General features: G+C 42.4%; 1 protein-coding gene across 4 annotated transcripts in view; it reads left to right on the plus strand.

The window, feature by feature from the left end:
* Positions 1-12700, plus strand: part of LOC147454550 (acyl-coenzyme A oxidase 3, peroxisomal-like) — an 85457-nt gene extending 72757 nt beyond the window's left edge. For 2 of the 4 annotated variants that reach the window (XM_086516465.1, XM_086516463.1), the window contains 9 exons: positions 7851-7925; positions 8001-8128; positions 8462-8597; positions 8671-8790; positions 8862-9008; positions 9122-9226; positions 10493-10615; positions 10686-10753; positions 12043-12700. In XM_086516465.1, the coding sequence (XP_086372591.1) occupies positions 7851-7925; positions 8001-8128; positions 8462-8597; positions 8671-8790; positions 8862-9008; positions 9122-9226; positions 10493-10615; positions 10686-10753; positions 12043-12244 (1104 nt within the window). In that variant the 3' untranslated portion in view covers positions 12245-12700. The remainder of the gene's footprint in view (positions 1-7850; positions 7926-8000; positions 8129-8461; positions 8598-8670; positions 8791-8861; positions 9009-9121; positions 9227-10492; positions 10616-10685; positions 10754-12042) is intronic. The other 2 variants (XM_086516464.1, XM_086516466.1) reach the window with 2 other exon arrangements.
* The last annotated feature ends 2562 nt before the right edge of the window (positions 12701-15262 follow it).

The following is a 15262-nucleotide window of genomic DNA, read 5'->3' on the forward strand; positions in this document are numbered from 1 at the left end:
TCTTGCGATGATTTCTTATTCTAGCTTCTGATGATAATAAAGGTAATAATGCAAGAAAAAATTAATGTAGGGTAATATTTGCTCAGGGAAAATTCCCTCTACATTGATCAAGCGAACTAAAGATGCACAATATAATGAAGTAATCCAGGAGAGGAAATGAAGCAAAAAAGAGCTGACTCAACTTGTGACAGTCATAGAAGGGCGGGCAGAGAGATTAATACGGAGATTGTGTATCTATCAAGGGACGCTGGTGAAACTTGATTATGTTGAGCCTTGCATAAAGTTTCACAATGCTCAATAATGTATCAGTCAGCTAAGCTTTCAATTTCAGCCATTTGTATGTGTAATGGCATGTGCAGACACATTACATTATTGTTAATACTGCATAATTGGGTCGGTACATGCAGGATGGGGCGGATAGTACTCATGCTTGTGGACAACCACCATGAGCTTGTAACATTTTTTTTCCCCCGAGAAAAAGATCCTTCCATTAGTTAATAAAATTGCCCATAGGGTTACAACCACCTCTACGAGAGAGGGCTACATCTACCATAGGAGAGACTCTCCCAATGAAAAAAAAACATATGTACAATGAGGGCTAAATCAAGAGATGGGAGGAGGGAAAAGCCACACAGCTGGACGGTAGTGCCATCTGGGCTCACCCTGGACCATGGTGAAGAAAGGCCCAGGGCGCCAGAGTCGCAGGAACGCCTCTCTGCGCTCCCGTATGCGATCGGAGCTGCCCTAAAGTCTCTCGAACTATTCCCTGAGAGTATGGATCAACTCCAGCCAAAAGTCACGAATAGTCTCCGCTGGGGAGACAGGGTTAGCCTCGAAGATGCGGGAGAAACGGTGTCACAAAGTGATGACGTGGCTACCGACAGCAAAAACCCTAAAATTCCTGCAAACCCTAATTTCTGCCAGAAACCCTAATTTGCAGAACCCTAATTTCTGGAAACCCTAACTGCTGGCTGAAACCCTAAAGTGGCTGGAAACCCTAAAAGTGCCACGTGGTAGCAGCATACGGATTTCCGGAAATCACGGAACTGAAAAGCAACCCAAGGGGCGACGCAAATTGGCCTTGAGAGAGAGAAAGGGAATAATTGCTTTATTTTACTCTCTTGTGTGAGAGAGAATTTTTTCACTGCTTTTGAACTGAAAGCTTTTGGGGCTCTGCTTTTGGGCATCCCTTGTAATCTTTAAATACGCGGTGAGGGGCTCACTTCTTAGAGCATCTGGATGCAGAGTCTGAGAGTGAAACCCTAACCGCTCTCTTGTACTTTGACATTGATTTAATACATAAAGAAATACCGAAAGGGGCGCCAGTCTTTGGGGCCAATATCTCTAGGCACGGAACTCCGCTGGGCCAGTGCAAATCTATTGTGATCTGTGAATTGTTTTGAAGTGATTATTTGGTGCTGTCGTGATTGATTCTTGACTTGGAGTGTCCAAGTCTGTTACAGTGGTATTATAGAGCTCTCAACAAAATCACCATCAAGAACAGATTTCCGATTCCTAAGAACGATGATATACTCAACAGGTTACAGGGATCCTCGTGCTTTAGCAGGATTGACCTGAAGAGTGGATATCATCAGATCCGAATCGCGCTGGGAGACGTCTACAAGACAGCCTTTCGGACTACTTTTGGGTTATTTGAGTTTTTGGTGATGCCTTTTGGCTTAACCAATGCTCCTGCGACATTTAACCAGATGATGGACAGGATTTTTCGAGAGTACAGGCTATTTGTTGGCACTTTTCTTGACGACATCATTGTTTTCTCCAAGAATGAGGTAGAACACAGAGATCATCTGCTTCAGGTCTTTCAGGCATTACGAGATCACAAGTTAGTGATTAATGCAAAGAAAAGTGATTTTTTCCTACCAAAGATACACTTTTTGGGACACATTGTGTCAGCAGGAGCAGGAGTGCAAATGTATCCGGCCAAGATAGAGACTCTACGTGATTGGCCCGATTTGAAGAATGTCCATGAAGTTCGAAGCTTCTTGGGACTGTGTTCGTACTACAGGCGGTTCATACGAAAGTTTGCAGAGGTTGCTTCCCCTTTGCATATCTTGACACAGAAAGGAGTCCCTTTCTCGTGGGGATCCACAGAGGTGACTGCCTTTCAGACATTGAAAGAGAAATTGACTACGGGACCAGTTTTGACCTTGCCGGACTTGCAGAAGTCATTTGAAGTATATTGTGATGCTTGTGGTCGTAGTCTGGGTGCGGTCTTGATGCAAGAAGGCCATGTCATTGCTTACGAGAGCCGATTGTTCTCTAGGCCGGAGATGACAGCACATATTTATGAGAAAAATCTTTTGGCGGTTATCCATGCTCTTACTCAGTGGCGGCATTACCTACTCGGAGCGGATTTTACTGTCTTTACAGACCATCAGAGTTTGTGCTACTTCTTGTCACAGAAGCAGCTTCGGAAAAGCAGATGCGGTGGGCGAACATCTTGTCACAGTTTCACTTTCAGATTGTCCATGTGCAGGGACAGAAGAATGTGGTGGCAGATGCTTTGTCTCGGAAGCCGTTGGTTCTGGCTATTTCCGCGATACATCATAGGAGCTTCGAGGATATGGTCGATCAGTATGCCACAAATACAGATTTTGCAGATATTTTCACATGGATACGGGATGGGGAGACAGAAGCAGGATACTCCATTCGGGAAGGCTACTTGATGAGAAAAACCATGTTGTGCGTTACACAGCCGTTGAGGGAAAAGGTTATGATTGAATGCCACTGTCCACCTTTTACGGGTCATCGCGGCATTGCTACCACCATGAAGGGGGTAGAGAGATACTTCTTTTGGCCGAGACTCAAAAAGGATGTGGAAGAGTTTGTGTGCAGTTGCTTAGTATGCCAGTAGGTCAAGTTTGACAGGCATAAGGTACAGGGATTGTTACAGCCTTTACCTATAGCCAGCCGCCCCTGGGAAAGTATTGCAATGGATTTCATTTTTAATCTCCCGAGAACATAGAGTGGTCACGATGGTATCTGGACTGTTATTGACCGATTTAGCAAACAGGCTCATTTCATTCTAGTTAAGAAAACAGTCAAGCTGGATCACTTACAAGACTGTTTGTGGCCTAGATCTTCAGATTACATGGCATGCTTGAGACGGTTGTCCTCGACAGAGACCCCAGATTTACGAGTTTGTTTTGGAAAGGTAATTTGAGAGAGCATTGGTACGCGGTTGCAGTTCTCGTCATCGTTCCACCCGCAGATTGATGGGCAATCTGAGATTGCAAATTCAGTGGTTCTAGATTTATTGAAGTCTTATATCTCAAATCAGAAGACTCAATGGGAAAAGTACTTACCTTTGGTGGAATTTGCCTACAATAACACGATACACTCTTCGACGGGGAAGACGCCATTTGAGATTGTTGAAGGTGCTGCGAAGGTTTCATCCTTCCTAAGGTAAGATTTTTGAAGCGGATGAATATACGCAAGATTTGGATACGGCTTTTGCCAAGGTTCGCGAGACTTTGCAGAAGTCTTAAGAACGACGCCATCGTCGCGACTTGAAATTGAAGGAGGATGATTGGGTGCTCTTACGTTTTGAGAATGCACGCCTAAGAAAGAAAAAGGGAAAGGAGAGGCTTTTTCCAAAGCTTAGTATGCGATACTACGGACCTTTCCAAATCACTGAAAAGATAAATGATGTCTCCTTCCGATTGAAACTGCCTGATACTTGGAGGATTCACAATGCATTTCATGTGAGTCTCTTGAAACCTTTTAAGGGTGATGTGCCTGATGATGGGGAGCCTGATGAGCAACCTGAAGTGGAAGAAAACGAGGAGATCCTTGTTCCTGAACAGATTTTGGCACATAAGGATACGAAAAATAAAGGTAAAGTCCTAAGGCGGTTCTTGGTTAAGTTCAAGAAGTATCCTGCAACGGATGCGAAGTGGATGGAGGAGGAGGACCTAGCAGATACTCCTCAGATTGTGAAACTTTACCTCGATGCTTTTGGTTTAGCATAGTCTACTCCAAACGGAACCCAGAAATTCAGCTTGGCCGGAGATCTGATGCAGTGGGATGCACAAGAGGGGAGTCACTCTGCTCCTTTGTCAACAGATGCCTTGATTTAGATACTAGAGTCACCGATGTCTCTTTATGCTTCAGGGATACTGAAAGCTGACAGTATTCTGCTATATGACTTTAATGAAATGGAATTCCTGATTATGATACTGATTTGTTCTTGACTTCTTTTAAGTGTAGGAACTGATAGATGAAATGACTGCAGCATTTTGGTCTGATTGATCTCGAATAGACATGGTTGCAATAGGGGTTAGTCAATCGGACATCGATGAGGTCCCGATTGGACCTAGATGCGATTGCTAGCTACATTGCCGATAAATCATGGTCTAAGATCCGAATGAATGTTGAATGTCATGTGATGTCCTGTGATGTGACTGTCGATTTGGTACATGTGCTAGATGTGTGTACCTAGTACGTAGGTACTAACAGTCAGTGTCTGCTAAGATGGTTTATGGCTTCTGTCGGTTTTGCAGGCGTAATCGCGGTCAATTACAATGCTTTCAAGAGGGGGGTATGTCACAAAGTGATGACGTGGCTATCGACAACAGAAACCCTAATTTCTGCCAAAAAACCCTAATTTCTGGAAACCCTAACCCTAACTGCTGGCTGAAACCCTAAAGTGGCTGGAAACCCTAAAAGTGCCACGTGGCAGCAGCGTACAGATTTCCGGAAATCACGGAACTGAAAAGTAGCCCAAGGGGCGACGCAAATTGGCCTTGAGAGAGAGAAAGGGAATAATTGCTTTATTTTACTCTGTTGTGAGAGAGAGAATTTTTTCATTGCTTTTGAACTGAAAGCTTTTGGGGCTCTGCTATTGGGCATCCCTTGTAATCTTTAAATACGCGGTGAGGGGCTCACTTCTTAGAGCATCTGGATGCAAAGTCTGAGAGTGAAACCCTAACCGCTCTCTTGTACTTTGACATTGATTTAATACATAAAGAAATACCGAAAGGGGCGCCAGTCTTTGGGGCCAATATCTCTAGGCACGAAACTCCGCCGGGCCAGTGCAAATCTATTGTGATCTGTGAATTGTTTTGAAGTGGTTATTTGGTGTTGTCGTGATTGATTCTTGACTTGGAGTGTCTAAGTCTGTTACAAACGGGCCCGCCAAATGAACCAGAGTGTCAGGCCACAGACGACCTCCCAACACACCTCTCTCTCACTGCACCACTCTTGGGGGGGACGCCCTGTAGCAGGCTGGAGTGTAGGTTGACCCCCCTGGATCACTATCATCCTGTTGGTGGAAGATAGCTCAAACTGTACTGCAGGGCCCGTGAGGGTGGATCAAGCAGTCGCACCTCAAGTGTATTGTCGCGCTGTGGACAGAGCTGGCAACAGCCGAAGAACAGGAAGCCAAACGTGCTGGGCCATGGGGCAATCCAACAGACAGTGACACTGACTCTCCAAAGGATGGTCACAAGCTGCACATGCTGTCGAAAGGCCACTATGTACTCTAGCCAACTCCCCACTGTTGTAGTGCTGTGTGCAACTACCCACTGGAACAAAGTGACTTGCCGCGGCTGTCTAGAGTCTCACAACCTCGCCCAAAAGCTTGACAAGACTCAGCTGTGAGACGCTCCTCTTGCCAATGAAGTGTTGCAGTAGGACGAGCCTCTCTCCGTGCTGCCAGTATGTGACGCCCCAATCGAACAACGTACTGAAAGAAAGGGATCTCAGGGTGGTCGGCTGAAGAGAAGGGGTCTCTCCAAAACCACTCTCCAGAAGCCCATTGCACTCGTGCCAAAGGGCATCTCTCCCAAGCCCAAAGCCTCCAGTGGCCTGTCTCAAGATCTGCTGGTCAGGGTCTATGACACAAGTCCTCCCATAGATGCCTACTACTCGAATCCTCTGAAAACAGCACTCTGCAACTTGTGGAGCCTCTACTGAGACTGTGCAGTTTACCCTCGGTCTGGATCTTGAAGAATATGGAGGGTACGGACTTTGAGCAAGCGCCAACTGCAATGAGGACCTCCAGTCGCGTGAAGGCCCCCACCCATCGGGGAGCTGTTGTTTCTAGAGGAGTGAGCCGCTCAACTGGTAGAGTCTCTGTGATGTCTTGGCACATGCTCTGCACCCCTCTCATGCCCTGGAGCTGGATGCTCTGAGTGCGTGTTGGACCCTCTACCATGGGACCCCAAGAAACATGAGGCCTACTACCAACCAAGTGGCCTCTCTGAGTGCGAACCATGGGGTTCCAAACGAGGGGCTGTCTCAAGCGCTCCTCTGTGCAAGTGGGCGGGTGCTGCTCCAGGCCATATCGCAGCTGCTCTCAAGAGCGAAGCAGGCTCGCAACAAATCGATCCTCCAATCTCCTGCTCAGACCAACTCTGTGCATCTATATAAAGATCCACCTGATGGAAGGTCTCCAAAGGCCTCCTGCATGAGGCACTCGAGCTCTAAGCCGCTGAAGCAACAAGTCCTTCCAGGGCTCCTCCCCTGGAAGGAGTTCTTTGACAACAAACTTCCCAAGAAGGGCTCTGCTCTGCTGTGCCGGGTCTATGTAGTATGATCACCAACCCCCCCTGAGAACATGGTAGAGTGATGACCTGCCAGGCTACTTTGGCCTGGGCTAGCTGGGTGTCGCGCCCTGACCAAAGAAAATTCTTGATCAGCCTCTCTAACTGGCTGATGCAGGAGCTCGAAAAGATCCAACAAGATGTAATGTACCACATAGTAGCCAACAACACCTGGTCGGCCACTACAACTTTGCCTGCCAAAGAGAGCTGTGCCGAACTCCCGTGTAGCAACTTCCTCCTTGTGGACAGGAGGAGGGGAGCAGTCTGCTGCTCAAGAGACAAGTCGAGGCCAATCTGACAGAACAAGTAGTGAACTGCAGTCCCTGGGGGAATCCATCTAAAGCCCTCACGTGGCGACCAACCAGGCGTAAGAGCACTGCCAACCCAGAAAGCCACTGTCTTCCTCCAGTTGATCAGTGCGCCTGATGCACAACAAAACGTCTCTAGAGCCGGCTCACACCTGTGCAGGTTGGCTTCGTGGCCCTCCAAGTACAGAGCTGAGTCGTCGGCAAACTCAGCATTCAGTTGAGGATGCGATCCTGTATAAAGCATTTCTACTTTCAATATGGAGGTGGATGAAGGCATCTCCAATCATTCTAGGTCTAGCATATATTCTGTTAAACAACCAAACCTTTTTTCCAAGATCTAGGCATCATTTATCGTATCCATACAGCATGAATCATGTTACACAAAGGCATCTCAAGCTGATGTTATAACGTATCAAAACCTCTGATCCAAGAGCTTCTGTTTTCTCCAACTTATCTGGTACGCTAGCTTAGTGTCGGGAAACAGCCTCTCAATATTAGCAGTCTTCACATTAGGGTCTGCTTGAAATAATCACACCCTTAGCTTGCATCCTAGTGTGGCATATGGAGATGGTCACAAAGGCATTCATAACATGCCCGGTATATTTTCTCTGCATTTCTCATAAACTCAGTAAACAGCTTCTTGAATTCAGCAGTCTTCTTCGCTTGCACAGTAGGGTCTACCTGAAATCATTGCAATCTTAGCTCGTGCCCTAGCGTGGCATGTGGAGATTGTTCAACAAAGGTGCATCTCTCCTATTTCAAGAACATTACAATTATGGGTTTATGTCTACGACATGCAAATCCGTAATTGATTGTTTTTGAAAGCATTCCTTGGAGAAGACTTTCTTGAAGTAGAAATGAAAGCTTGGCATAATTCAAGTTTATGAATCTTTTAGCTCTTTCTCTAGAATTTACTTTTGGTATCTGTTGTTCACGTGTGTACATTGACAAGTTGGAAATTGGAGATGGATGACAGAGATTTGCAGCTTTCATGGCACCACTCACTGGCGGTCGTGTAACCATTGCTATCAACTCAATCTACAAGGCAAAGGTATGCTTTTCAGTGTGGCAACGTGGAAAGAGCTTCAATCATGAAACCAACATCACAAGCTGTTTAATGGAGCAGTTGGGACTCTCAATTGCAATTCATTTTACATCAACATGCTGCGCATCTGTTTTTGAACTGGATGGTTCAACATTTCTTCTCGATCACCCCAGTTATCAACACCGCTTGCTACCTTTATTAGCAAGAACGTAAGCTGGTTTTGCATAATCTCAAGAAACATGAAAGCACCAATTTCTGTGATGGAGGGCCAGTATGCACTGGAAGTAATAGTAGGTTGTAACCCTGCCCCAAGATTTGATAAAATTGTCTTTTTTTTTCAAGATTTATGTGTTGCATTTTTTCTATATTTGTTTCTTTTTTAACATGTCGCAAGCAACATACTTCTGGTTTCAAGGTTTGTTGAGAGGTTTGTATTTGTGAATCACCACTCCTATGATTACGCTTTCATATCAAAGACCAAGTAAGTTTGCATAAGGAAACTTCTTGATAGGTTTGATTGTGATCTGTCGATGTTTGTGCAGGTATGCAATGAGCTTTGCAGGCAAGGAACTCAAATGTTTATATGCAAAGAGAACATCTACAGATATAAAAGATATCCATTTGCTTTCTAGCGGCTATAAGGCATTATTTACTTGGCATAACATCAGAACATTACAGGTTGTCTGTTCCCTTAGAAGGGTAACTTCCTGTTTTGCATTATCGTTTGCTTATTTGAAATGTATTGTGATAGGAGTGTGGAGCAGTTTGTGGATATCAAGGTCAATTATCAGAGAATAGATTAGGGCAGCTGATGGTTGAATTTGATTCGCAGTCAACCTTTGAAGGCGACAACACTATTCTGCTGCAACAGGTTCAAAGATTGTCTCACTCTAATTGTCGTGGATTGTTGACTTAGCTGCTTAAGGACAAAAAAATTAACAGGTGAGCAAGTCATTGCTGCTAGAATATCAATCTTCTTTGAGGAAAAAGAAACCCATCAAGGGCCTGGGTTTGGAGCATTTGAATGGTCTGCCACCTGTTGTTGGAAGCTCATGTGAAAGCTGTTTCTTACAAGACAGGTCTTTTCAAGTAAGCATGCACAGATAATAGGAAGCAATTTTGCTTAGAACTGATTTCTGCTGGGTTAATTTAATGTTGGTAATTACCTCATGTAAAGGTCACCTTGTAAAGTTCTTGTGCAGCTTTCTGTATTCCATTTGCGGGAGCGTGACTTGCTGCACCAGCTCAGTAGGGAGGTATCGCAGAGGACTTCTGAGGGTTCCTCATTGAATGATGCCCTGAGTTTGGTACTTGTTCAACTGTCCCCACCCCCCCCCAGTAATACTCGCACATAGTTAAAAGGTTCAGTGTGTGATTGCTTATATCACCAAAGAAACTCCATGAGGAAATTTTATCATAGTTGCATTGAAGCTCGTTTGAAATGATGATCAGACGATTGAAAAAAAGTTAGAAAACATTGGAGTTTAAAATCGGATTTCAAACTTGATGGTACTTGGGTTTCTTTTGCAATGGTCATTGAGTCATGATTTATGCTAGTCCACAATGTTATATCTGTCATGAAAATGCTATTTGCTTGCAAATACTCTTTTTTAACACTAGGGTTGTGTGAACATAAGCCACTTTAGTGGCTATAAGTAACTTTTGTGTAAATTCTTGTTTCATGAACCATAGAAAACGTCACCAAAACCTTTGAGGGATTTGTGGTCAAGGGATGTAAGGAGTTGAAAAAAAAAGAAATAAATAATTCCATATAAAATTAGTATTTTTCAGGGGCCATCTTCAAGGCACAATTAAACAAAACTTGCTCAAGAGTTTTGATCTTCCTTAAAAATCCTCTAGCACATTGAAACTTTTTTGAAAAATACTTGGACATGCATACAATAAGAAGTCATGTGTATACTATTTTTAGGAAAAAGACTGTCAACTTGTTTTAAGCCTCAAAAACATGTATGCCGTCAAATTTAAAAGCCAGTTTAGTGGCTTTTTACTATTTTTGGAAAATCATTATATTTTATTTTACACCTTTTTGGGATAAATGATGTACTAAAATTTTCCTTTATGTCATAGGACCTCATTGATATCCTATGTTAATAGTAAAAATATGCAGTCTTAAAGCCAATTTAATAGAATGAGGTGTCAAGCCACTATTGTGGCTCAAGCCACTTAAATGGCTCAAACCCAAACCTAGTGTTATACTCCATCGTAAGTTGGATTACACAATGTTTCGAAAATGCTTAGGACTTACGGTCACGTTTGGAACCGCCCAATGTCCGAATCAAAATCTTTTATACTTTCTAACTTGTCTGCATTTGACATTCGATTGGTTTTTTAAAAACTATGCATTCAAATGGCCCTTGGTAAATATCATGGAATAGGATTTAACCAAGTATATCTGCATAAGTCAGTGTTGTCCTCCATAAGAGCATTCCTTTCTGGCTCCCACTTTTGGAATCATGTTAATCTCTGTTTGGCAAGGGATCATGGTATTGTCTTGAAATATTCCAGAAAGCGTCAAGAGTTCTGTATGGTTGTTATGCTGATTGTGGATTCAGTTTACTGGTCTGCATATGCAGAGCTACCGTACCATCAAGGATTTAGGGCTTGCATTTTCTGAAAGATGTGTTCTAAATTCTCTACTCCGTGCGGAGGACAATGAAGTGCTACTTCCAGTGAAGGTACATGCACTCTTTAACACCTCGTCTGAGGTTGACTGTTGTTTTCTTAATGACTGACTTGTTGATGTAGCTACATCTGGGGCTTCTGCGATCTCTTTATGCTCTAAGTGTTTTTGAAGAATATCCAGTCTTTCTAAGGTAACATCCCTTACATTGATTTCTTTCAAGTTTAAAAGTTTCGATTCTATACAGTGAAATTATGTGATGGTATGGTGCTAAGAAAAGCTTAATTTTGGAGTTAAATGGAGGTCTTCTTTCAATATTTCTGTGACCACCTGTTAGACACGTAGCTCAGGGAAAGAAATATTCCTATGTGCTGTGTGTGTGTGCGCGTGTGCGCATGCGTGAGGTAGTCCAATGTTTCAATCATCCAAGCAAGCAGTGCGACAGCTAACAGCTAAAATTAATTACAGCTGGCAGCTGGGCGAAGGGGTGTTGCATCTATAGGTGCAGGCCCTATGCTTGTCTCTCATGACCACAGGCTACAGGATTCCTAGTAAAGGAGAAGGCTTTTCAGCTTCTCAAATCAAGCTAGGCCACCCTGGAAGATTGGGCCCTATGCAAGAAACCTGAGCTTTAAAAATTTGCTTCTCTCATAAATATTGTGCAAGAAAGAGGCAAATGGCTCATGAATTTTCTACTTACAAATTGTAGACTAACAGGAAAAAAGGAAAGGTTTCCTTTCCTATGATAGGTGAAATTACCCTTCGATGTTCTGGAAAGTGTAAATATTTGACATAGGGGTGGCAGTAGGAAGTTTATCTTCTCCGTTTTCATTTTGTGTGGGGAAAACCATAGCTTTTTAATTTATCTGGTGACCTATATATGTTTATCACGACTACTCTGTTCACTTCTGAGTTGAAAAAACTCAAACCCCCTCCCCCCTCCCCCTCACTTCTCACTTGAACTTTTTCTTAAGAAATTTTCGCCACTCCTAGGTTTGGGAAGCCCAGAATGGTTTCTCATTTGACATCATTTTATTAATGATCGTCATTGTAACTATTCTTAGATAATTCTATATGGATGTTGTATTTAACCTAATTCCCGTGTTAATGTGGTGTTCCTGTTTCGATCCTCTTCAAAGTTGTGTTTCTGTCTCTGCTTCTCGACGGATTGTATGCAAGGCTTCCCTTACCGTGGTTCAAGCATTTTAAAGTGCGTCTACCCTTAGTAGTGTATTAGCCTGAGTCTACAGTTGTCGATTTGCCTTTCAAATGCCTTAGGTTATGTCAAAGACTATTCCTTGTACTAGAAAATGTGACTTTGGGAATTTGTTAATTGTATTCACAGAATTTTCTGTGTGAAGAATGATCTACAATGAGTTTTTTGTTGCTTGGCAATTTTTTGGGTCTTTCCATGGTATCAAGGCAATTTTTTCGGTCTTTCCATTATCTTGATAACTAATGAACGGGGTCTTGCTATCACAGGAATGGTTATGTGACTCCGAAGCAATCTCAGGCTATACAGCAGGAAGTTACGGGGCTTTGTGCTCGCATTCGTCCCCATGCACTGGCATTGGTTGAATCTTTTGGAATTCCAAAACCTTTGCTTGGCTCTTTGGCTTTTGATTGGATTAATCACAATGCATGGGTTAAGGTGGGGAAGAGTGCGAACCACAGCTCACTCTAATGTGGTATCATGAAACGTCTCGATCTACCGGAACGAGCAGAGAACCTGTTTTGTACATAAACGTGCATAGTTTTTGCAAATGCCAGTGTAAAGGTATGTCGAAAAGCCTTTCCTTGTCAGCATATCCTACAGGACATTGGCTGCTTTGCTTTACCAATGTTATTATCTGTATTATTCATCAAATCCTGGTAGCATCTAGATTGCATTACAGGAGAAATACCAACATTCATTCTGTAAACAAGGGTCGTGCGTTTATGCGACCATTGGATTGGTTTTCAGTATGCCTTGTGACAGTGGATACACACATCAAAGCCTGCATACATGTCGTATGCAGGCATCTGCCATTCAGACCTCCTTGGTTAGGTGTCCTTGATGCTTGTCCACAGACGTATGCATGCACACATGAAGGTTGTCTGGTAGATAATAGTTATTTAAGGTGAAGATACATGACTGCAAGCACCTCTCTCTCTCTCTCTCTCTCTCTCTCTCTCTCTCTCTCTCTCTCTCAATAATGGGCTTGTACCCATTGTATGGCCAAGGTAATTCTGTAGAAGCTGATAAACCTAACAAGGAGAATGGATCTGGAAGGGTTCTCATAATGTATAAATAAGGGGTGGGGTTTTAAGCATTTCCTGATATTTTGCACAAACTTTTAAGGGAGAACTGCCAAAATGCCTTTGACATTTGGGGAAATTTCCAAAATACGCCTCAAATTTCAGAAATATTTAAGTACCCTTACATCAATTCGGGATGGGTTGCTCCAAATTGTGTATAATTTAGTCTTTTTTACTAAAGAGATCTAAGTGTCATAATTTTGATTTTTGTTTCCATTGAGCTCACAAATAGAGGCATTTGGCTCTACCAATAGTACCATTTCAACTTGAGAGCCCACAACGCCATGCAAAATTGTAGTTCTATCATCTTCGACTAAGGGAGAACTAAACTTTCCATGAAAAGCTACAAAAAGGAAAGTGTTTGGAGATGTCTTTGATAATATTGAGGGGTATATTATTTTGGAAATATTTGAATGCATTTTGGGAATATGGGGGAGACACGTGAGGGATAATTTCAGAATTTTCAAAATTTGAGGGATATTTTGGGAAATTTTCAAAGTTATAGGGGTATTTTGGTAATATTTTGCTGGTTTTCTCCAAGGTAAGCTTAGAATCCAAGCAAGCATGAATCTAATTGAGCCTTTGTAGCTCTAGCCAAATAGAATTATAATAAATCCCATCCTTTTGTGAACTGCTCAATGTCGAGCGTTGATGTGTACATGTGCTTTGGAGCACTCCACAAATAGGTATCAAGGTGCTTCAATGGCCTCTCTTGCTTTGTAGCATTAAATCCCTCCTCTTAGGCATGTTTTCTTGACTCCCTCGCCTCATTTGGTTGAGTTTGGTGGAGTGATTTTTAGCTTTTTGGGGCAATGTCTAGTTTGCTTCATGTGGCTTTTTCCACCCATCCTTGTTTTTAGTTGTTTGAAGTAGTTTTCCTTGGTGTCTTTGATGTTAGACATGAGGCTTTTTAATCTTTTACTTGACATAGCCATTTGCTTAGTTTTTAATGCCAACTAGTGTGAAGTTGGCTAGATTCCCCTCTTGTCTTTCCTCTTGTGAGGTCACTATCATATTAGCATGTTTTGTTTTGTTTATAAGCAATCCTTTGGCGATAAGATTTTTTCTTCCCACCAAACCCCTTCATCTTCCTTCCTATCCTAGACAGTTACCTCTTGCGAACTTGCCTCGTGCCCTCTATGTTCACCTTCTGTCCTTCTCTTCCATTTCCTTTGTTGAGAGATACTTCTCCCAAAGGTTTATGCAAGAATTATACCATTTACATTTTTATAGAATTTTAATATATGTTAGAGTTACGGAAGCGATTTCATAGGAGGGAAGTTCGTAGTGCTCGATCTAGCATGGAGTTTAAGTCATGAATGAGGTTGCATCCAAAGGTATCTAATGGCTAGTGTTATCTTTGAATGTGTGTATAAGTGAAAGTGTACTTAAGAAATAACCAAGTGGAGGATGAATATATGTATACACCACATAGCGAAGAGAGAGAGAGAGAGAGAGAGAGAGAGAGAGAGAGAGTATGCATAGAAGAAACAAGAGAATGAAAAAAGAGAATCTTTAAATGTTCCATCTAAGTGAAATAAGTATATCATGAATTAATGCAATAACAAAATCTGGGATTATGAGAACTTTAAAATTTATAAATGATTAAGTAGAATCATCGATTCATGTGTGAGATCGGCCGGTCCACCCATCCATGTATGTTTCTACTATGGATAGAGAGAACTTTACTTCGTCGAGAGCGACTTAAAATATCTCAAACTTACGTGAGTCAAACATAAGCTGAACCCGCTTTGTTTCCTTCCATGAATCCGAGCTCTAAAAGGATTCTAAATACCAAAGGGTGGTAGAGAATCAACACCAACCATATCCATTTATGAGCTACATCTCTTTAGTGCCACATTGGGTGTTTAGGCCAAACCAAGGGAAGATCTTCGACATGTTATCCGTATAGATCATTCAACTAACAATGTAGATGAGCTTAACTAATAAAGAGATTTAGATAACACTTTCAATACAGCAAAGCCTTTGGTCATCGACCCTAAGCGATGTAGGTGATCCTAATCTTGTATCGACGATATCATGTGAAACATAACACATGAGTCCAATCAAAATAGTATTTTGCGTAAACACAAACAATTTTTTCCAAGGTAATCAGATTGTATATAGTCTTTAGCCTTATACTTTTACCATAATTCAAAATAATATTTTTCAAGGCAATCAGATTGTATAGGGTCTCTAATCTTACACGTCTATCATTATCTATCAAAACCACTTCATAATCCAATCGAAAACCATAAACCATAATCCAATCTTTATAACATGGATGAGCACTCCACCTTACTTTGGGGGATGTATATCCATCTTGTAAAGCCAACTTTAGCACATGACATGGTTGTAAACATTTTGGCAGCATAGCCATAACCAAAAAATCCAAGAGCTACAT

This window comes from Adiantum capillus-veneris, chromosome 7 (genome assembly GCF_014529385.1).
Source record: "Adiantum capillus-veneris isolate H3 chromosome 7, ASM1452938v2, whole genome shotgun sequence".
Lineage (NCBI taxonomy): Eukaryota > Viridiplantae > Streptophyta > Polypodiopsida > Polypodiales > Pteridaceae > Adiantum > Adiantum capillus-veneris.